At 43.0% G+C, this 23,880-nt stretch overlaps 1 protein-coding gene across 10 annotated transcripts in view; it reads right to left on the minus strand.

The window, feature by feature from the left end:
• Positions 1-23,880, minus strand: part of flncb (filamin C, gamma b (actin binding protein 280)) — a 73,992-nt gene that overhangs the window by 33,659 nt on the left and 16,453 nt on the right. For 5 of the 10 annotated variants that reach the window (XM_083758187.1, XM_083758185.1, XM_083758186.1 and 2 more), the window contains exons 2-9: positions 17,549-17,797; positions 10,777-10,874; positions 6,001-6,151; positions 5,728-5,846; positions 5,030-5,107; positions 4,757-4,919; positions 3,585-3,785; positions 2,711-2,836 (exon numbers count right to left, since the gene is read on the minus strand). In XM_083758187.1, coding sequence (XP_083614313.1) covers positions 2,711-2,836; positions 3,585-3,785; positions 4,757-4,919; positions 5,030-5,107; positions 5,728-5,846; positions 6,001-6,151; positions 10,777-10,874; positions 17,549-17,797 — 1,185 coding nt within the window. The remainder of the gene's footprint in view (positions 1-2,710; positions 2,837-3,584; positions 3,786-4,756; positions 4,920-5,029; positions 5,108-5,727; positions 5,847-6,000; positions 6,152-10,776; positions 10,875-17,548; positions 17,798-23,880) is intronic. The other 5 variants (XM_083758191.1, XM_083758189.1, XM_083758190.1 and 2 more) reach the window with 1 other exon arrangement.

The raw sequence follows: 23,880 nt of genomic DNA on the forward strand, positions 1-23,880 counted from the left end.
TTCACTGTTAGTGGGCTGAACAGCGCTGGGAGAAGCACAGTTTGTCATGGCTGCTGGGGAGAAGCAGCAGGAGTGATGGACATGACACAGCCGTTATCTTATTTAGAGAACACTGACACAAAGAGCAACAAGTTCTTCAGGGCTTGAAGAATGAAAAATGAGGGAAAACAAACAAACCAGATGAAAGCAATAGCAGTTGTTCCAGTGAAATGGTCAAAGACACAACAATGATATGCTGAGCATGAACAGGTGTTGCACTTACACCCATACAAATTAAATTCAATATAATCTGACCTGTTACTGAATGGTATAAGAAGTTCTGGACATTGGTGCATTCTAAGGTTTTCTTACAAAAAAAATCTTCATGAAGACTTTTAAAGATACAAATATTTGAATTACACTGAATACAAATTACTAGATGATATGAACCCATTCAAGAGTTTGTTAGTAAAGGTATTATGTGGACACCAAAGGTTAGGGTTAGCAAGAGGATTACTGCTTTGGTCTGCAGAAGGAAGCTATGAAGGGTACAAACATGAAACCAATTATTATTGTGGTGATGATGACAATGGCAATGATTTTAATGAAGGCAAGTGTGTAGCACACACAAAACACACACACACACACACACACACACACACACACACACACACACACACACACACCTGAAGGGTCACGGTGACATTCACTCTCAACAAAATGGGAGACAGAGGACAGAGATCTTAGAGATTATGTCTTCCTTTCATCATTTTAGAGCAAATTTAAGAAAGGTTATTCACTCTATTTTTGTTATATTTATTATTATATTATGTGTTAAAGTGATATTATACGGAGCCCCTGAGTGGCCATGGTAAGAAAAATTTATTATCTCGTCCAGACAAGATATTATCTCGTCCAGACAAGATAATATCTCGTCCCGACGAGATAATATATTTTTCTTTTCTTACCATGGGGGCTCCGTATTATTATGTATTAGTTCTTGATCATAAAAAAGTTGAATGAATCCAATACTATTCAGTATACACAGTAACATCCTGAAAGTTAATTTAACTCTGAAAGTGTAAAACTGGCTAAGTGAGTTGGATCATGTGATGGGTAGCCTCCATTAGTTTTACATAATTATATTTGCTCAACCACTGCACCGACATTTTGATTGGTTCCCATATTTTAATGCACAATGCCCCTGACCTGATTGGTTCCCATATTTTAATGCACAATGCCCCTGACCTGATTGGTTCCCATATTTTAATGCACAATGGCCCTGACCTGTCTTTCAGTAACTAAGCCTCCACTAGATATACCGGAAAAACAAACAGAAGGCCTTAAAGGTCCTACAACACGAATTAAAAAAATTCCCATTTTCTTGTGTTTTTTGGGCTCCCCTATGTGTCTTCTATCCCCACAAATAGCCGAACTGAAAAAAGGGCTGACAATGGTCATGTGACAAAGAATAAATTAGCAGTAAAGGAATATTAAAAATAATAATAACATCATCGCGATACCTGCATAGCATATGGTCCATTTCTGTACATGGTCTCTGTCTCAGAGGTGAACTGTTGATAATTAAAAATGTGCCTACCGTTGACGTCATCGGTGGTCATTTGAAATTGGACACTTTTATTGATGCAACACCAGTGGCTTCTATTTCAGTGTGCAAACCTTCCAGGAATAGAAAGCCTGTACTTTCCATTAGTTTGGCATTCCCACCTATTTCCAAACTAACCACAGGCCACCTCTGAGACGCAGAGTGAGTACACAGAAATGGTACCACCTGATAATGAGGACCAACTATATGAAGACCGGGTTAAAGATGTGAAATGTTCCTTTAATGCTAGCAAGTTAATAGCATCTGACACAGTGACAGTATGATTACGTGAGGCAAAATATAATATAAGATGTATTTTTTAAGATGGGGAATCGGGATATCCAACTAGCGCATGCAAGACCCCACCGAAACAGCCCTTTCATCAATATTCTGCAAATCAAATGGAGGCCGCTCCCAGACTCTGGACTGTTAGTCAGGCTATAAAAACGGATGTTTACACTTTATGAGTTTAATTAACACACAGGCCTGCTCATTGTCGAGAAGCCAAACTCTGCCTTTTCAGGGCAATTGAGGAGTGGTTCTAGTGGTGCAACTGATCCGTGTCAATGAGCGATTGTAAAAGTCACCATCCAAAGTAACCCACCAACACCAATACTGAAGCAGGTTGGTACTGCCTCCAACATCCAAAATGCCTGCTTGTCGCACGCACGCACGCACACGCACGCACGCACGCACGCACGCACACGCACGCACGCACGCACGCACACACACACACACACACACACACACACACACACACACACACACACACACACACACACACACACACACACACACACACACACACACACACACACACACACACACACACACACACACACACACACACACACACACACACACACACACACACACACACACACACACACACACACACACACACACACACACACCTCTCTCTTTCTAAGGTTGAACAGGAGCAGGAGGCCACGAGAGGCTAAGCACTGGCGCATGCTATGAAGCTGGGAAAGCAATTTTGGAAGGTGGCCAGAGGCAAGGGGGGAGAGGATACGGTTTTGAGTTGAGGTAGGAGGGACCAGGCTAGTGCATGAAGCGGGCTCCGTCCACAGTAAAAACCCGTCTCTCGCCTGCCTCTGTACTAACTTGGTCGCCTGGGTTTGGGCGGCGTTGGAGGGGGGGCTCTCCTGCTCTTGTCTGGGGGTGGGGTGCGTACAGACTGGGGGACTATCGGCACCGGAGAGCCAGGTGGCAGGCCGCGGCTGTGTGTAGCTGTCGGAGGGAACAACAATCAGGAGACAGGAGTAGAGTACAGGGAAGCAACCCCACCGTTCCCATTACTCCACCAGACCACGCAAGACCAGGGGAGCAACCCCAGACCAAAACCATGAGAGAGCACACAGCTTCAGCCAAAACCACCACTCAGAGAAGCCATCAGGATGATGATGATGATGATGAGATCAGGTCTGGCCCCAGACATACTGTACTGGAGGCAGCAATAAGCCCACACCTAGACTGTCACGGAAATCAAGAAACCTTTCAGTTTTAGTCTGGAAATTAGAATTCAGTACACGGCTCTGATTAGAGAGGGGGGGAGATGGAAGAGGGATTAATGAGATAACTATGGGTAATATGCAAATAAAAAATAATCGTCAGTATTATTAACAGTAGACATTGTGTGTTTATCCCATTCTGACCGGGCACCCGTTTTGGTGTCGGCATCATGTTATGCTTTAGCTATTTAAAAATAGCAGATCTACAAGCTCATATCGCGCCACCGAGTGGCGCGATACGAGCTTGTAGGTCTGCTATTTTTTGAAAAATCGAAGAACGACTGACATTTTTTAGAATCTGATCTCAGGTCAGAATGGTTTCATCAGACCAGTGTGTGTCCGGCGGAAACCTCGTATGAATCTGATCTCAGGTCAGAATGGGTTAACAGTAGACATTGTGTGTTTATAACCTGAAATTGGACGTGTTGCGTCGGTCTGCGCGAGCTACCTGTGGAATGTGGACCTACCCTCAGAGATGTGGACGGTGAAAGGGCTTCTGGGAATCTGCTGGCCTGCGAACGTGATGTGGATGATGTGAGGCCCCTCCAAAACGGGACCGTACGTGCAGCGGAAAATGCTGTCCCCCTTATTCTCTAGGACGATCTCCACAGTATCTCTCCTGTCCTGAGAGTCCACGATAACCACGCCCACGTCTCCAGCACCAGCGCCTGGGACACGGAGAGAGACACAGAGAGTGTTATTCCGTTTTTGGTTTTTTTATGAAATACTTTAATTCCATTAAAGGGACACTTCACCCTTTTTACTAAAAAATATATGTTAATGACGTTTAGAAGCTTTAGATCACTTTCCTGGGGGTATTTATGTGTGTAATATGTGGTTTTAGATATTTTAGATTGTAGCAGTGAGCCTGTTGTCTCTGATGTCATGGACACTGGTCTCACTACCTTCCTGGACTACAATTCCCATAATTCTTTGGTACACTGCTCCTCCTTGTGGATAGGGGGAGAGCTGTCTTACTGAGACAACATGTAGTCCAGGAAGGAAGTGAGCCCAGTGTCCATGACATCAGAGACAACAGGCTCACTGCTACAATCTAAAATATGTAAAACCACATATTACACACATAAAGACCCCCAGGAAAGTGTTCTAAAGCTTCTAAACGTCATTAACATATATTTTTTTGCAAAGAGGGTGAAGTGTCCCTTTAAAGAGTAAAGTCAATTTATGTTGACCAAAGTGCTGTACAATGAATCCTCCAATCAAATAATCAATTATTAAAAGATTTTCCCTTCTTTGTTTTTTTTTTTTAATAAACACCCATGGATTTGGGACCAGTTTTTCAAATCATGACAGGAACTAGTTAGGGGTAAAACAGTGAACAGCTTAACACAAAACATGGTGCAGGTCACAGGTGATTGCACTCAATTAACTCACTCAGTTAACTCAATTAACATCCTGCCAGGACAGAAAATAAAGTAAAGGGTTTTAAAATATCTCAGAGTCAGAGATCACTCTCATGTGGTCAAACAGTGTGTTCTTCAACCAATAGTGGTTGATTACAATAGTAAGGCATTACGATTCTGCTAGTGGAATCCATCTTGAGAGATTAATTCCCCACTAATAGATCTGATTCCGAAAACAATGACGAGTGTGAATTAAATATTTTCAGAATACATACCTGCAGTGTAGATGTCAAAGTAAGTGGGTTTGTTTGCCATGTTGCCGACAGGCTCCAGTCCTGGCCCCCTGGCCTGGACCTTGTTCGAGTCTCCCAAGGCTTTGGACACATTCACCGCAAAAGGACTTCTGTCAATGTCCTGTCCAGCAAACAGAACCTTCACCTGGACAGAGGAGAAGACACAGAGTCCGGTTAAACCACCCTACTGCATCAAAGACACATTTAAACTGAAATGCACAATGTCGTCAAGTTGCGTACTACTGTTGCGCTTACTTGGTGCAAACCCTCCACTTTGGGCAGGTAGACAACTGAATAGGTTCTTTTCTTGTCATTGTTGGGGATCACTCTGGCCTGAAAGTGTAGACAGGTACTGTTTAGTACAACAAATTCATCTTTCATGTATGTATGAATCATGATATACAGAACACTTTCTGTTGAGTGAGGACAGGGAGCCATTACATTTTCACAGGTCAGACAGATCATCCTGGTTTCCAGTGTAAAATATCATCTCATCTCTTTAATCCTGAGGCCATAGGCCACACTGCCTAGACTAGAGCATGGTTGGTTTATGTGTGTGTGTGTGTGTGTGTGTGTGTGTGTGTGTGTGTGTGTGTGTGTGTGTGTGTGTGTGTGTGTGTGTGTGTGTGTGTGTGTGTGTGTGTGTGTAGGCCTATACTGTACATACACATGGAAAGTTGAGAAAACATTTTTTGTGAAGCACTTTTCTTGTTATTGGTCAAGTAATATAGATAACATTTTCCATTTTGGAAACCACATCACCACACTAGGACATAATGTACACAAGCGTCACTTCATGCAGCTTCACCACTGAAATGATTTGATTTGTGTGGCTTTGTTCATAAATTGTACACATGATTACACTCCGTATTTAGTTTTCTCTCTTCGTGGTTACTTTCTAAAGCTCAATCTACAAAAATAAATATAAATACACCAAAAACGGGTGTTCTCACCTCTTCCGTGTGTCCCTCGGGGTCCTCTATGTAGACCAGAATCTCACCAAGACCAGCCTCCACTGTCTCCACCAAGAACTCTGCAGGCTTTAGCACCATGTTGCCTCTGGGCTCAATACCTGAACGGTGAAAACAAGGGAAGTACAGAGAGAGAGAGAGATAATATAATACCATGCAAAGCTAGGGACGATTTGGACTCTGTGTTGAGTTGAGAGTTGATATACTATACGGCGATATAAGTGAGTGAGTTTGACGGGCAGATGTTTGCCTCACCTGGTCCGTAGGCCCTGGCCATTTTGGGATGCAGTGTCTTGGCACGCAGAGGAGCTCCAGGTTTGAGCTTGGCTTTGGGGAACTGGGACAGATAAGTCATGACAGAATGCTCGTCCACATTGGGGTCCACAATCTCCTCCGGGGCAATCACCTATAAACAACAAGACAGGAAAAGGGAACACAAGAGAATGTTTTAATAAAAAACTAAGTCTGAAGCAGTCTGCATGGGGCAACAAGGAAGGGCCTTTAATTAATATAAACATGGGAGGAAATACTTGGACTGTGTGTGATTCAAGTAGCTGTGATCGAAATTGGGAAAAGAAGGAACAATAAATTAAAGACAAGTTTGAGAAATAAAATAAATAAAATAGTCAACTATAAAACTAGAATAGACCTAGTCAAGACTTTTATTTTATCTTAAAAGCCCCAAAGAAAATAAACAAAATATAAATTAATTTTATTTGGGGAACAACTAGAGAAGTGATAAAAAAAAGGCCTGGGTTACTGTATAGGAAAATGGATGTAGGTCTTGGTACCGTCGACCTTGACATAAAATTAAAAACAGCGCTTGTCAAAGTGTTGCATCAGGTATTGTTAGGAAGGAACACGTTACCACAGAGTACACATAAAACATTTATCCTCTGTTGTGGGAAATCTAAAATATCTATGAAAATAACTGAGGTTTTATATAAGTTATATACGTCTCTTAAATGAAATGTCATGGTAAAAGGAATAATGACATCAAAGGGGAGAAAAAATGGAAATGCCAACTATTAGTTTGCTTTTAAAGGTCAAACAAATGTGGTGGGCACATGTGGAAACAGCTTCAAAAGCATGAGCAGAAAATCCAAAGTGGCTCTGGTGTTAGGCCTTTTGTACTGTGCCCAAAACAACGTGTTTCCTGTTGATGGCTGTGGCATATGAGATGCCACAGAGTAAGCCAGGAAACAAATCTGTGTGCATGCTGTGCTGTGTGCATCTGCCGTCTCCCTCTCTCATGTCTCATCACTGATTTAACAAATCTGTGTGCATGCTGTGTGCATCTGCCGTCTCCCTCTCTCATGTCTCATCACTGATTTGCTCGGTAGGTCTGCTTCCTGGTTGGTTAGTCATTGCGACCGGGTTTTTTTTTCGATCAATGACAAAGCTTCTAGGAACTAACCTGACACTGCCAGATCCAAGAAGCTTCCTACACAAATTTGTTTCACAGCTTATTGGGATCTGGGATCGCGGAAGCAAATTCGATGACGGGGCTGTTCCTTTTTTTCAAGATACTTGGTAGATGATTGGATGGGACCGTCTGTCTATCACTGTGTGGGCGTGCAAACACAACCAATCATATTGACGTGTCTATATAGCTTCACATCCGGTTTCGCACATATCCCGCCCTTAGCTCACGCTGATTGGTTCGGTACGGAACGGATTTGTGTCAGCTCAACTCCCTGAGAGATCCCAGATGAGTGCTGTGTTGGGGAACATGGTTACCCAATACCACCCCCATCTGGCAGCATCAGTTTATCTAGGAACATCTTTGAATGCAAATTGCGACCCCTAGATGTGTCAGAGACTCAAATGTTGGTAGCGTTCTACCCATTGCTGGCAAAAAAAAAAGGTCATTAAAATGTTGACATATTATTGCTTATAGCAGCTTTAAGTTGACGATTAATTGTCGCACAAATAATTGCGATTAACTATTTAATTGTGCTTTTGGCATAGGAAATTTGAACATTTAATATGAATGGAAATTACATTTCTGTTTGCCTTTTAGGCTTCATAATTAAAAAACAAAGTGCACAGGCCTGAAAGAAATTACTGGCATCTTTTATAAATGTTACTTTCATAAACGCGTTACTTTGTGACCTGTTGTAAGCTTGTAGATCAGCTATTTTTTATGTATGAACATGGACACGATTATGACGATTATGACAAAATAATTGCAATTATCTCAAATAATGTGAATTATGTAATAACTGTGACAACCCTGAGTCATTATTTTAGTCAGCCATGAGTTTAGGGTACGCTAATTTTAACCCAGGACCAGGGGCATGCCTGGAAATAGCCCACACTGGCATTTGACACGACTAAATAGGTACCGGCTGATGCTGGGTTGTCGAACTCCTCCTGGATATTACCCACATTAAAGTAAAGGTTGACCGATTAATCGGGCGTCATTGATAGGACAGGACTGTGATAGTGGCCAGTGAGTGCAGGGCCTTTTAAAGGCTCTGGTAATATCCGTCACGTATAGCCTATACAATACATCATTTCAGCCCCCGACCCCAAATATGCTCTCAACCTAACCTAACCCCGGAGGTAATTTTATGCACATAAATGTGCACGTTTGTCTGCACATGTAAGCCTAGGGCTATAGGGGTTTTGTAAGAATCATGGTTAAAATATTTGTATTTTATTTGTTTTACTTTGTATTTCACTTGTCCGTTGAATTCTATTCAGGTGATGACCCAAAATAATTTCACTGCGCCAGTGTCCCGCGACCCCACCTTTGGGACCCCTGGTCTACATCAATGTTTTGCATGGAGACTATACACAAAGTCATGTTATTGTCATAAATATGTACATTTCATTTCATTGATAATTTAGTCTTTAAAAAAATAAAAATAAAGCAGGGTTGTTGATTATAGTATGGCATTAACACTGTATTAGATTGAAGGTGATCTTCCTTGATGAGCAATGGCACACATCATTTTTCAATGTAGACTACCGCAGATTTATTAATCATTTCATTTATTTAACATTTTCAGAAAGCAATTACCCACTCAATGAAAAAAAGAATTCCGTGATCCAGATGTATTTCTATATTTATTTATGTTCAGTTCAGTTCAGTCCAGTTTCTAATGAAGTCAATGATTGTTTATTTAATATTGTCTTATTTATCTTATCAACTATCGCCTTGTCCTGCTACAAACTATTGGTCGACCTCCAATTAAAAGCTGCGTAGAACATTCAGACCAGCATGCCTTTTTGATTTGTATCCAGAATGAACACACACACACACGCTGCAAAGGAGCAAACAAGCATAAATCCTCAGCTACTCCACCCAACTCTTACAAACACATGAATACATTGAATAAAAACAGCTTGAGAAAAGAGAAATAGAGCCAGTCCAGGCCTGCGCTGCACTCTTAACAAATCTCTCTTGGTATGTATTCTTCCACATTATCTCCTTACTCTCCTTCTCACCCTCTCAAATAATCCAAAGCAGATTTCGATACTCTATGGAGAGGTTTCTCAGCTGTTTTTCTAACTACAGTATGTGCATGCGGTCATTTGGCTCTGAAATGAGAACTTTACAATACATGATGAAGTACACAGGACAGCCCTGGATATTCACCGACTAATTAGGGAGTGAACATGCACGCACGCACGCACCAGGCATGCTGGTCTGAATGTTCTACGCAGCTTTTAATTGGAGGTCGACCAATAGTTTGTAGCAGGACAAGGCGATAGTTGATGATTCTGAAAAAGGATACACAAGGCTGTCCTGGAAAGACTGAGGAAAAGTTTTTTTTCCCCCCAGGCCATTAGGATTTTAAATGATGACATGGACCTTGGGAGACGACAGGGATCAGGTCACCCCCCCCCACGCACTTGAGCGTGGGGGGGGGGGCAGTTGAGTGCACGTGCACGTGCACACATACAACCCCCACCCCCCCCCCCCCCTCTCCCTTCACATGGACATGACATTAATACCTCTATGGACATTATTATTATTATTATTGTAGTCTAACTTAATTAATGTATTATAGTCTTGCTATTTTTAGGGTTGGAAGTGGGTTTTTTTTTTTTGCTTTAGCACTCACTCACTCCTGTTCTGCAGCAGCTAATGATGTCTGTATAAGTGGGCAGGACAGAGGGTGTGACATCAGCATGCTCTGTTGGTCCTGGATGGCTTAGATGAATATAACCGTGCCCTATTCCAAAGTGCACAAACTCTTTCCAATGAAGCCCACTGGACCACTATCTCAGCGCAGGACTAGCCAAACGCAGTCCCAAAACAATACTTAAAGTCTGTCATAAAAGGCCTAAATTCCTCATATTCAGCATACCTAATAGGTCTCTAAATGAGCATTTGGCTGTACTCTAGCTTAACTGATTCTTTACTCTCTATTTGTTAGTGAGGTCTGCGTTTTAATGTGACTTCATTAAATAGGAAAATTCCTATGCCCACAACGTGAAACAAAGACAGCAATGTTTGCATGGCCTTGTAAAATATAAATCACATTCAGAATCTGTTTATTGGCCAAGTATGTTTACATGCAAGGAATTTGACATAGGTGCGTGTACTGTATGTGCACGCGTGCGTGCGTGCGTGCGTGCACATGTACTGCATGCGTGCATGCATGAGTGCCTGTGTTTTTAAACAGTATAAACGTATACACTGTGATAAGAAAGTAAAGATTTGGTCCAGGTGTGAGCATGAGCAGCATTAGACATGCTGTTATCAGGTCATTTTCAAGTGATCGGAATCGGATCTGGAGCAAAGAAATGTGATCGGGACATCCCTACATGATGTGATGACAGGAGGCCTGTACTGTAATTGATACTTGCCATTGTACTCTCGTACATCTCATGGCTTGGCACCGGACGTGAGTTCACTACATCTATCCTTGACTATTATTGGTTATGCAGACTGGTAGAACATAATCATTGTATTTCCTTCCTGGTGTTTACTGTAATTTATACTCTGTTGTACACAAACTCCTGTAGATCGGCTATTTTCAGCAATTGTACAACAAACTACTGTTATCTTCTTACCTGTGGCACACCAAGCCAATCATCAGCCTGCTGCATGGCCTCTCTGGCGTTCTCCACAGGCTGACTGGGGTCCCAATTCTCCCAGTCAGGACACAAACCTGTAGGACAGGACAGGAGAGGAGAGGAGAGGCATTATTTAAATGAAAAATGCAAACCAAAACCAACAGAATACAATCTGTGTGTACGTGTGTGTGTGTGTGTGTGTGTGTGTGTGTGTGTGTGTGTGTGTGTGTGTGTGTGTGTGTGTGTGTGTGTGTGTGTGTGTGTGTGTGTGTGTGTGTGTGTGTGTGTGTGTGTGTGTGTGTGTGCAAGTGTGCACGTGTGCGTGATGTCAACAGTGTAATGTATCCTTGCTGTGTTTTGTCCTCCCACACTCAATGAACAGTTGCTGGTTTTGGTTTCAGCCCAACATCTACTCTCATTCACAGGAACACACTCACATGCACACAGTAAACACACACTCACACTCACACACACATACACATAGCGTACACGCACACACGCATGCGTGCACACAAGCACTCGCACCCATACCTATAACACCTACATACCGACAAACACAGCTCCGGATGTCAACAGCAGACCAGGCTGGACAGCCCAGGGACCTTAGAGGTGTCAACTCTAATGAACTAGGGGTTAATGAGCCTGAGCTAGCTTGAGTCTCCTTCATTATGGGCTTGAATTCTTTTATTAAATTCCAACTCTCAGCTTGTACAGAGAAGAGAGAAGCTTATAATCGTTTTTATCCCACAATTTCTTAACCCATTTTTCACCCCTGTGTCAATTGTCTAATGTGATCATGGGCTCTACACACCCTCCGCCAACCTATAGTCCCCATATATGGGGGACATGGGGAGAGCAACAGACTTGAACTCATGCTTCCTTCATGCCTGAGTGTCCAAGTTGCTCCTTTACACCTGACAGGGGGGGAGTTTCCCTGGTTGGACGTAGTGCGTGGAAGGAACACGTTATTCCAACCAGTTCCTTTCCCCTCCATCAGGCGCCCCGGCTGGCCAGGGTGAGGCAGTTTAGAGACCAGGATTACTGCATGTTTTTTGTGAGGGTACCTACCCTAGGGGACACAGGGAGAACATGCAAACTCCACACAGAAAGACCCTTTCGCCAACCCCGCCTCGGGAATGGGCACTGATGATGCGGAGGAGGAAACACGTCATTTTGGGGGTGAACCTATCCCTTTAAGACCACACAACTCTACCTATATAAGTGCGATCATTAACACATTCTTACCAGGTATTAATGAATTCGCCCCTGACGTTTTTCCATTCTGAGCTTTTTGCTTAAGGCGAAAATTGCCCCAAGTCGTAAACCAGAAGTAAAAGCCCTTTATGTTAAATATGAGATAAAAGCATTTCAAAAAATAAAAACAAATACTAGTTGACGGGTGCGGCCATCTTGGATCCCGGGTCATATTGCCTGTTTACTGACCCCATAGCAATCCAGAGCTAACCATATGAGGTGCATTCTTTGTCAGATTGTATACTAGAAAAATAAAAATTACGTTTTAGAATTCATGGATATGTGTGTTTTTGTCGTATTCCTAAGCCAAGAATGATGCCATAAAATGCATATATGGAGACTATTCTGGCAGACAGAGCGATGCAAAGTGGAAAGTGAGTCAGATCTCCCCCAAAATATTCACAAATCCGCAAATACCCACATAAGGAGAACGCTGGCCTGATGTCATTAACATACATTTAAACAAATTAACACACTGCTATAATCTGTTACTCTACAATATCATAGAGATGAAGGCTGACTGAAGACAGAAGACAGTCTTCCTGCTTTGGTTTCTTCTGTTGCCTCTGGCTCTCTTCTGGAGCCAAGGAATTTTTGGCAAGCACAACAATACACATAAACACACACAAGCGCAGTGGCACTTAGACCTCCTCATGAAAAACATAAGAAATCAATCACATAAAGCTGTGCACCTGACATGATCTCACATAAAACTAACAGTTACAGAAACTACTTATGAATGTTAAAGGCAATGCAATGCGAATGAATTTCATGAACGGAGCAGTGGCCGGATCCGTGCTGAGTCAGTTTTGGTGGTCAGGCCCCCCCCCCCCTGGACCGTGTCTTCCAGAGTCTGGCCTCCTGCCCAGCTAGGGCCTGAGCTCAATTAAATTGAGCCTTCACACAAACAACCAGGTCTGTGGCTAGAATACTGACAAGCTCCCCCAGTGGGGATCACTCAGTTCTGGGGGGCTAGCTGTTGGAAAACATCCCCCTCCTGGCCAAGACCCAGTGACCCACTGCTCCAAGCACACACTCTCTCTCTCTCTCTCTCTCTCTCTCTCTCTCTCTGTGGGATGTGGAGATTGAATGTCCATGTGTTCCCCCCCCCCCCCCCCCCCCTCATCTCCATCCCCACCATAACTCCTGTCTCTCTCTCTCTCTTTCTGTCTGTTGTTCTCATCTCATCTGATAGTTTTATAAGGTCAGAGCGGCTGCTTCTCGTTATGAAGGATGAAGAGAGGACTAAGTAAGGGAAGGAGGGAAGGATGAGAAGAGAAGAGAAGAGAAGAGAAGAGAAGAGAAGAGAAGAGAAGAGAAGAGAAGAGAAGAGAAGAGAAGAGAAGAGAAGAGAAGAGAAGAGGGAGGGAGCATGTTGGGTGACGGGTGCAGAGAGGCACAGCGAGGACATGTACCCTCCCTCCCTTAACTGAGAGGAAGTCAAGCAGTTTAATTTCACTTTATTATCTGCTGTCAACCGCAGTGTTCTGATCAGAGTAACAGAACAAATTCCATTAAGCAACCCCCCCCCCCTTTCCACCCCGCCCCACCCCACCCCGATAATGTGTTTTTTATTGGTCTAATCAATCAAAGTAATAAGGCGCACTGCGTACTTTTACAGTCTTCTTGATGTAACTCCATTCATACTATCTGATTCCTCTCCAGGCCACCCAGAGACTTCCTGACTGATGTCATGTGCAATGTCTCACCAGATCAGTTGATGGAAGACCTACTCACATGTTTTACTTAAGTAAAAGTATCAATACTGCAATGTAGAAATACAAAGTCCGGAATTCCAAATTTACTTGAGTAAAAGTACAAAAGTATTGCTAAATGTAAAAGTACCAAAAGTAGAAAGTACTCATTATGAAGCACTCTTTTGAAAATAGCAGATCTACGAGCTCACGATGCATTGTGAGCTTGTAGATCAGCTATTCTTAAATGGCCGAAATGTATATAGGGCTGAAGTGGTTAATGTATGTTTTGTAATAATAATCAAAATCTACAAAGTAACTACTGTAGTAGTAGTAGTAGTAGTAGTGGAGTAAAAGTATAATATTTTCCTCTGAGATGTAGTGATGTAGAAGTAAAAGTACAAACAATTGGAAATACTCAAGTAAAGTACTTTTTTTTACAAAAAAACCTTTTGTAAAGTAATCACTTCTGGAAAATAACAGAAGACATGTAACACATTATTGTCTGCTGTGTTGTTATTCGAAGTGTACACTGTAATTTTTATAGAGGTATGGTATCTCTATATAAATAGAGATACCATAAAGTACAAAGTACATTTCTGAACGCACCAAGTATCGTGAGACTTCCCACCGTTTTCTGTCTGGCAGCCAAATATTGCGATACTTCGGAGCCAGAAACGATACCTGCTGCTGTTTAGATCCTCAGATAAAATTATATACTGTGCACTCTGTACACATCGAAAAGTAAGTGATTAGAAAACAACCTGTGATATGTCTTCTGTTATTTTCCAGAAGTGATTACTTTTCAAAAGGTCACAATTGATCCTGAATAATGTTTGTTATGAGCTGGTCCAGCCGGCTCCATTCACTGCCATGTATTCATTGCACTTCCTGTGTGAGTTTGGCTCCCATGAAAGTGTCCATGAAAGTGTCATGGAGCAGCCCAGTCACGTGACCACTTCACTTCCTTCTCAGAGCTTCCTTGCCTGCTCCCTGGAACCAATGAACAGCCCTGCTCCCTGGACCAATGAACAGCCCTGCTCCCTGGACCAATGAAATACAGCAGTGGTTTTCAACCCTTTTCATATCAAGGCCCATTATGTATTCAGCGTTTTAGCCATGGACCACCATTTGATGAGATTTCGCCTTTCAGACCCAAAACTTTAGGCGATTTTGTCCACAATTCCATGCTGTATTGATGTTGTTGGTACCATAGAGATAACAAGCCAACGTTGAGAAAAATGACATTTCAACTACATATTCTAATTGTGTAGACTTCTTGTAAATTAAGAAATGCAGACGTTAATGATAATTTAACTCTTGAGATGTACAAATGAAACCCCGTACGGGTCCATTTGGTTTCATTTGTACACTCTCAAGAGTTAAAGATCTATATAAGTGTCCATTTGGTTATACCAACTCTCCATCATTTAGCTGGAGACCACCTGGAACCCCCTCAAGGACCACTGGTGGTCCCCGGACCACTGGATGAAAACCACTGAAATACAGTCTAGTTGTAAACACTGGCTTTGTCCTAGGCAAAGGGCCACCGGTCAGTGATTTCAGTCAGGTCATATTTTACCTTAACTGTTGCATGTTCTTCATTTTTTTTATTTTTTTCCCCCAGAACTTATATTTTCCATCTTTTTAAAGAGATGGATATATAAGTAAGTCTCTCTGGAAATAATCATCGGAATATGACCACATTTGGAATGGATGTTCACAGACAGGTTTATTGTTATGCACAGAGTGTCTGAACATCCAGTCCGAGCATGCTGATAATTGTGGAAAAGCTAAATAGAAACGTCACTCTTTACCAAACTAATTCTGCAGTAAAATATACAACAATTAATTTCAAAATGTAGACAAAAGCAGAAGTTACAAGTTGTCTGAACTCAGTTAGTGGTACCTCAAAAACGAAAATGACTTTTTTCATCTCCCCCCGAGGACCAGAAAATACCCCTAACCAGGGGTCATTGCCATGTTGGCTTGTGGTGGGCAATTTTGTAAAAACTAAAATTTTGCCATGGACATGGACAAAATGAGCGGACAATAATATTACCAGAAACACATACAGAGCTAGCCCTGAATGACCTGAAACTGCCTGGTTCAAATGGAACTGAATGGATTTGGTTCCATGTGTAAGGCCCCTTTTCCACCAAAAGAACTTTGGTTCTAGAACTGGTTCCGTTCTTTATTTTTTATGATGGTTTATATCACATCTGCATCTTCCAACCTGAATAGAGGGTATGCGCATGCATGAAGTGAATAGCAAATCGAGTGGCAAATCGAGTGGCTAAGTGAGTGGCAAAGTGAGTTTAATGTCGTTTAACGTCGCTTAATGCAATCATATTGGACTTTCCTGATTGGATGTATGCCTGGGCTGTCAAGGCCAGAACGTAGTTTTTTGCACTCAGTAGGCGTTCCCGCATAACTTCCTGGTTTGATGATGATGTCACACGCATACCCTCTAGTGACACGCCCTCTTTGGTTCCCACTTCAGAGCAAGAAGAAGTATTTTTTGGTTCCAGTTCTGAACCAACTTTTAGGGATCTGAACCAATTCATTTCGTTCAAGATTAGGAGGGAAACAGTGCCCTAGGGTACAGACTACCTGTGGTGTGCTATTCATAGGATAATGATATTCTTTATACACCTGCTCTGTTTATTCTGGGTGATCCATCGCCATTAAAACATCTCCCTGCACCTCTAGCTGACTGGATTCATACAGCATTAATGGTGGGCAGGAAAATCATTGTTAAGGAATGGAAGTCTGAGGATTTGCCTCCAGCACATGTATGGTTCACTCAGCTTGGTACTGTGGCTGCTTTGGAGAAGTTTAAACTTCTAATTTGATTTATTTTTATTTATATTTGTTTATCTTGTCTATCCTTGTTTTATATTATGTTTTTGTGCTCATACATAATGTCCATGCATACATATTCTGTTGTTGCTGTTGTTGTTGTTGTTGTTGTTGCTTGTGTTTTTTCTGTTTATTTGTAAAAAATCCAAATAAAGTACTGATCATTAACCGTCTTCCTGCCATTGCCGAAGCCCTTCGGCAATTGAAGCATTAATTTGATATTAACGCTTGCTGCCATTGCCGAAGCCCTTCGGCAATTGCTCTTTTATAGTGCTTATGATTGATCAAGCCATAATGCTACTCACGTTAGCCGGTTAGCTAGCAATGTTGTTAGCACTGCACTGGATCGTTCATATTAATTCACCGTCGCCATAAGAATCCATTCTATCCGTTTCTTTCAATCGCCTGTATCTCCTATTCCTTGTCCCAGATGGCATTTTTGGTCAAAACAGCGTTTCTTTGACGGCACGAGCCGACGTTGTGGAGTGCTAAAATGTACCGGCATGATTCGATCATGTAAACAAAGGTTGTCTTGGCAACGTAAAGCTGGCAGGGATAAGCTCACTTCCGGTTGAGGCAAAATGTGGCTTTTCAAAATAAGAGCTCAAATTAAAAAAATGCTGGCATGAATTAGGTCCTAATTTCTCAATAAATGGCAGCAGTAAAAGGGTTAAAAAAAATAAGATTAGGAGGGAAAAGTAGTAGTGGACTGCTAATGTGCCATAGTGTAAAACAGTGCCATATTCGGAAGAAAACTTAAAATAAGAACATTTTATTGGCGTGTAAAAAAGAACATCTAATATTTGCCACGGACACATTAGCCCGCGTACGGACATATTGATGAGCCCCCCCAACCCCAACTTCCTGTGTGTGTGTGTGTGTGTGTGTGTGTGTGTGTGTGTGTGTGTGTGTGTGTGTGTGCGTGCGTGCGTGCGTGCGTGCGTGCGTGCGTGTCTTACCTGGGGCACAGTTGTCCACCAGGGCTCCCAGGGCCTTGCCGTCCCTCCAGTCTCTGTGGAAGTTGTTGATGGGCATCTGGGGCACCTTGTTCTGGATCCAGCCCAGCAGACGCTGCTTAGGGGTGAGCTTCTTGGCGTCCTCATCGTCCTCGTCCTCCCACATGGGCATGGAGATGGAGTAGTGCAGGATAAGGGTCCAGATCAGACCCAGGATCAGCTTAAGGTTCCCATCGACGATGGCCTTGGAGTCTGTGGGACAGCCAAGAGGATGTAGTTTACAGGATGTATTTACTCACGGACAGAAAGGTAAAATGAAAAGACAGAGGGAGAGAGAGAGAGAGAGACAGAGACAGAGACAGAGACAGAGACAGAGACAGAGACAGAGACAGAGACAGAGACAGACTTTCGAAGGAACATATCTATAGTAGACTAGATAAGCGGTTTCCTATATATTAAAAAACAAAAAAGTAAAATAGGCCATAATCGGATACTTTCTTACTTTCAAAATAGATCAAAATGTAATGTTAATACATGTTATTTGTGTTTGTATTTTGTTCTGTCAACAATGTGAGGATGACTAGTATTGGTATTTCCACATTAACATTTCAACAGATGAACGTGGCTAAAAATAGGTAAACTGCAACAAAACAGCTTTAGTAACTCCTGCCAACTAACCTTTATTTGTGTCTAAATAAAAACAAACGCATTGAGTTCCAAGTAATTGTGGCAGCATTAGCCTGTGGTGGCAAAGGCAAACAGAGTGTTGAAGCCAGAGCAAAGCTGCGATATCAACCACAGAATGAAGAGATCTTCGTAGTGCACTATTTTATTACCACGTACAGTTTTATGCTTAATTTATACTTTGTTGCGTGACGGTGTTGCTCACCAAAAATAGCAGATCTATAAGCTCACAAAGTGTCGCTTAGTGAGTTTTTTTTTAGATCTGATCGGCTACTTTCGGCAAACAACACCAGCACACAAAAGAGTATAAATTAGGCTCTATTGTGCAAAATTGGACACTTTTTTGGTGCACTGTATAAAAGCCCAGGCCAATATATTATGTTACAGTTGCAATGGCCTAGCTCTCTCTGTCGGGAGAGGACATAAAACGTACAGAAGACAAATACAACCTTCATTCCAAGGCGGTTGCAACTTCCCAGCAACACTTACCTGGAATCTAGCCCATTCTGACCTGAGATCAGATTCATACGAGGTTTCCGCCGGACACACACTGGTCCTGATGAACCCATTCTGACCTGAGATCAGATTCTAAAAATGTCAGTCGTTCTTCGATTTTTTTCAAAAATAGCAGACCTACAAGCTCGTATCGCGCCACTCGGTGGCGCGATATGAGCTTGTAGATCTGCTATTTTTAAATAGCTAAAGCATAACATGATGCTGACACCAAAATGGGTGCCCGGTCAGAATGGGCTAGACTAGGTGGTATTTACTTGTCAGCAGCACCTTGACATTAGATGGTATAGATATAATGTACCTATGGAGTGTCACTATTCATCTGCTACATCTCCTGGCATGTTGCCTTTACAAGAACATCTGGTCTCAGTTTCAGACTTTGGACGTATATTTGATTTTATAAGGCCAGCTCCTTGACAGAGCTGTAAGTTCTGCGGTCTCCCCTCCATTGAGCTGGACAGCACAGTGGGCCTGCGATAGCACACTAAGGGCTGATGTCATTCAACACTGGGGCTCTGGAATGAGGTCAGTTTAAATAAGAAACACACACACTCCCTGGAATCTAAACAAGGGCAGAGAAGAGCCCACCGCCCTGGAATTAGTGTAGCTGGCTGGCAAAACTAAACTACCGCACTTGCCGTTTCCAAAAATTCAAACTATTTCAACAAATCTCGAAAAGTCAAAATGTATAAGTTGTGAACTTATAGATCACGCACGTACAGACGTGCACGCACGCATATACACACCAATGTCCCCATAAACCTCTGTCCGACCACCCCAGCGTGACCCCACACTTGAGAATAACATAACCCTGCCAAATATAATTTCCCTACTTCCTTTCCTTTCTCCTTCTTTTCCTTTCGATCCAGGTCATAATGCTTTCTCCATATAATACACCACAGAGTGGTTCTTATTCCGAACACAGAACTATAAAACAGGCGTGATGAAAACCCCCTGCCTTCCCTGTCAGACATGTAATGGAGAACCTGCATTAACTGTGCCGGTACAGAGTGTAAGTACTGAGCTGGTCCGAGCCCAAAGATCGGGGCTGCGAGATATGCAGAACCGTTTCGTGTTAGTGATGTTTGTATTGAAGTTTCTCAGGAAAGGGCTGGCGTAGCAAGATATGGCTTCAACAATTAATAATACATTCTCCACTTAGGATAACAAGCCTAAAGGCCCTTCTCCACCATGAACTCCACACGCACTTAAAGGCCTAGTGAATACGTTTTTCACACTTTTAGACCATATCCGTGGTCATCATATGGGCATACCCAACAATGGATGCCAAAAAAATGGGCAAATTCTCATTTCAAAAGTCCATAATTTAATTACTTCCTGAAAACGAAAACGTGCTGCGTAATGACGTGTAGAGATACACATCGATAAAAGCCAATAAAAATGAAGCTCACCCGTTTAATTCCCCATATCTGCGCATCAGTCCAGCACAGCTGCTACTGATTACAGAAATCCTCAGTTTTTATTCCCATTCAAGATAACATCCAGACAGTGTATTACTCGGCTTCAACTTAATCATCACGCTAAAATATGTATCTGAAAACATTATAGGGTAGAAATAAGCCACATAACAGTAAACTGGTACAGCTGGCCGACCATCTGACTTGTAAACAAACACACACCATGCTCCTGTGTATAGCATAGCTACCGTCCCTAGCTACCGTCCCATCGCCTGAAGGGATGCGACGCTCTGATTGGTTCAGAAACTTCAGAGCGGTGTTTCATGTTGAAACCATCTAAAACGCCCACCATTTCCGTTTCCCTACACCTTTAAATTACACCAAATCTCTTCACTGAAAAAAGCCATTTACAAGCTTGCCTATTATGTCCAGAAAAGGGACACCATTTCCACACTGCTTCTCAGTCTCACGTGATCTTTCAGCACTCCTATACCATGCGAGCGCTTATCAAACATACACACTGACTTGTCACACACACATACATCATACAGTACAAAGCATTTGATAAGAGAGGGCAGAATGGTTTGGTCATTTCTCATTTAGTGTTTGTCCTGTCCCACGTTCTACTGTGGCCCTGGGGTCTGTTAGATCTCACATTCGATAGTCGGAAGTGAGAGCAGACTGACCGGTCAGCCAAGACATTCCAATACGTCTGCAGAGTGTGTGTGTGTGTGTGTGTGTCCGTGTGTGTGTGTCCGTGTGTGTGTGTGTGTGTGTGTGTGTGTGTGTGCGCGTGCGTGCGTGTCGTGCAGTCAGCATTGGTGACAGCCCAGGCCTGAACATATCCAGGTTCCCTGTTTTTAAACTACCAACTTGTCAACAGCGTCTGACTCCATTTCACCACCTCGGATCAATTACAAATGTATCGCATTTCTTCTAAATTGCAGCTACAGCAGCATGACACTGCTTTGACCACTTAAAGATGGAGTGCCATGATTTTTTTCCACGCTAAAACATTATCATCAGGTCTTATTGTTATATAAGGAGGAAGACGTTTTTCAAAAAAGTGTACAGTATTTGTTAAAATGACGTTTTTATGTGGGCACCCCCACCAGTGCATTAAGTATGCCTGGTTTGCCTGGTGGGTGGTGATGGGTGGTGATCTACCTGAACTTAAGCCGCACCCACAGCTGTAGTTGTATGATAAAGGGGGAGGGGTTAGGGGAGGGGCAGATAATGTGATGTCACTATATTACTGTTTGTTTCATTGGCACGTTTGACTGTCAAGGGTTCAGCCTCCAGGAAGAAACCCTAAATGCAAAGGGAATACATCATTGCACATAAAAACGACTCCAGGGTGTCTAATGAAGTACTGTCACCTCATAGACCCATGAAAACTGCTCTATTCATACAGTGGACTGAGGCAAAGACTGGTTATGAAGGGTTATAGGGGACAACGTGTGATACTTGTCATCCTTACAGTATTCCCACTCAGTCATGGGTCTGTGTTTATGAAAAACGGTGCTTCGTTGCTCTCATTTTCACCCTGGCCTGACAGCAAACAAGCAAGGTCGTCGTTCAGGCAACAGCTGTTGACGTTATTTAGCTAGGATCAGACACCGCAGACAGGCATGGCACAACGCAGGTCTGAGATATACAGCCGACAGTGATGCAGGAATGATTTACTTCAACACATACTTCAGACATTAGCGCTCAGGTGGCACAGGGGGTAAATTCTTAAGTGCCTCCAAATTGGGTGGGAGTCTGTCCACATGAATACGACTGCCCGTGAATGTGGGTGGGAAGCTGAGCAGGAAGGGTGATCTCTGTCTCTGCACTAGCAACTCCTACAGGTTAGTAAGTGGGATTAAGAGGAGTGTGTTCCTCGGCAGGCTTTGAATCACCCTGGTGAAACTCCTCACTGGCATGCATGTGAAAAGAAGTGCTGGGGATTTCTTCATGGTGCTTTTCCCCCCATATAACGGCCAAAGTCAAAGTTAATTCTCCCATCAGGCTGAGGCACACATTGGCCCGCCTTCAGATTGCCTTTTCTGGTGCATAGATAAGAGAAGAACCTCACATATTGATGTTATCCTTGTACCATTCTGTGCAAGGAGCTGTCAGACACACCAACCCAAGAGCAAAACTCCTACTCACAAACACAGTAACACAAACACACACACACACACACACACACACACGCACACACACACACACACACACGCACACACACGCGCGCGCTCGTGCGTTTTCCTATTGACAATCTCTAATTAAGTGATTGTGGAACGTGGAAAGAGTCGTTTACAATTCTGCATATATGTGCATTTGTTTATCAATATCTACTACTCATTTCTGTGAGCCCCATTCTCCTCTTTCCCACCGTTTCTCCTACTGTAGTTGTCTCTCTCTGGCTTTTCCCCCTTTTTCTCTCCAGTTCTCTCCAGCCACCCTGAGGGACGGTGGGAGCAATGGAAGGGGTGAAGAGGATGAAGGGAACTTTTTTTCCCAAAGACAATGCAGCCTTTCTCTCTAAGAGGACATTGTCTCACAGCAAAGTGACCTTTAAGCTTCTCATTTGGGCCATTTATTTGTTTGGAAACCCTGGGCAACCAGTCAGGGTTGCCCGCCTACTGTATGTACTGTATGCATGTGTGTGTGTGTGTGTGTGTGTGTGTGTGTGTGTGTGTGTGTGTGTGTGTGTGTGTGTGTGTGTGTGTGTGTGTGTGTGTGTGTTCGCATGCTCGTGTGCGGGTATGCGTGCATGCTATGCTAGGCGATGGAGCATTCGCAGGGCAAGAATGCGTTCACACAACCCCCTTGTCTGTTTAGCTCTTTCGTAAGTCTGCCAAAACTGCAGCTCTAGTTCCTGTCTCTTCTAGCCTGCTGAAGTGGACAGCGCTGGTAATTATGACATGGTACCAGCTGTTCAGAAGAATTGGGTCCACTAAAGTCCAGACTCCAGAGAGATTTAGCAGGTCGTCAAGCATTTGTACCCCCTGGATTCAAATTCCGAAACCAAACAATGACCTAAAGTCTCGTCCAAGCGGGATATTAGGCATCTGTGTTTCACACAGGTTTTACTGATATGCTACCCATAAATCTGACTACGCAATATTCTGACCATGGATCCCCATACTAATCCCATCCCCAAACCCTAACCCTAACCACACACGGAAGCCACGGGTGAGTCTTAACCGGCGACAGAGTTGAACGGGATGTCGGACTAACGCGTTTCTCCCTGGACAGAGACGGAGTATAGAGAATATAGGTGATGACAAATAATACAAGTGATGATTCAACATCATGACACAGAGAGGAATTCTGTACCCTATTTCGACAATTCTGTGAAACTGTTACGGTCAGAATGGGTTTTACTAACTATGGTGTCCAAGTGTTGAACTTGAAACAGAACTCCTGACTGGCAATCAGCCAATGAAACTGGAATTAAATTAAAACCATGCATCGTCATATAATCAAAGGGATGCAGGGTTATGGTCTGCGCCTTCATCCAACGCGCTTCACAATGTGCATCACATTCACACACCAATGACGAAGGAGACTATGCAACCACCAAACTGCTCATCGAGAGCAGTTTAAAGTGCCACGAAGACGGGAGAAGCCAGGGATGGAACCGGGGACATTCCCGGTCCTCAGACGGCCATGGTATCTCCTGCCGTACATCCATCTCAAAGTCTGTATGACTCACGAGGAAACTGCAGC

Source organism: Protomyctophum parallelum (assembly GCF_964188405.1).
Source record: "Protomyctophum parallelum genome assembly, chromosome: 22".
NCBI classification, from domain to species: Eukaryota; Metazoa; Chordata; class Actinopteri; order Myctophiformes; family Myctophidae; genus Protomyctophum; species Protomyctophum parallelum.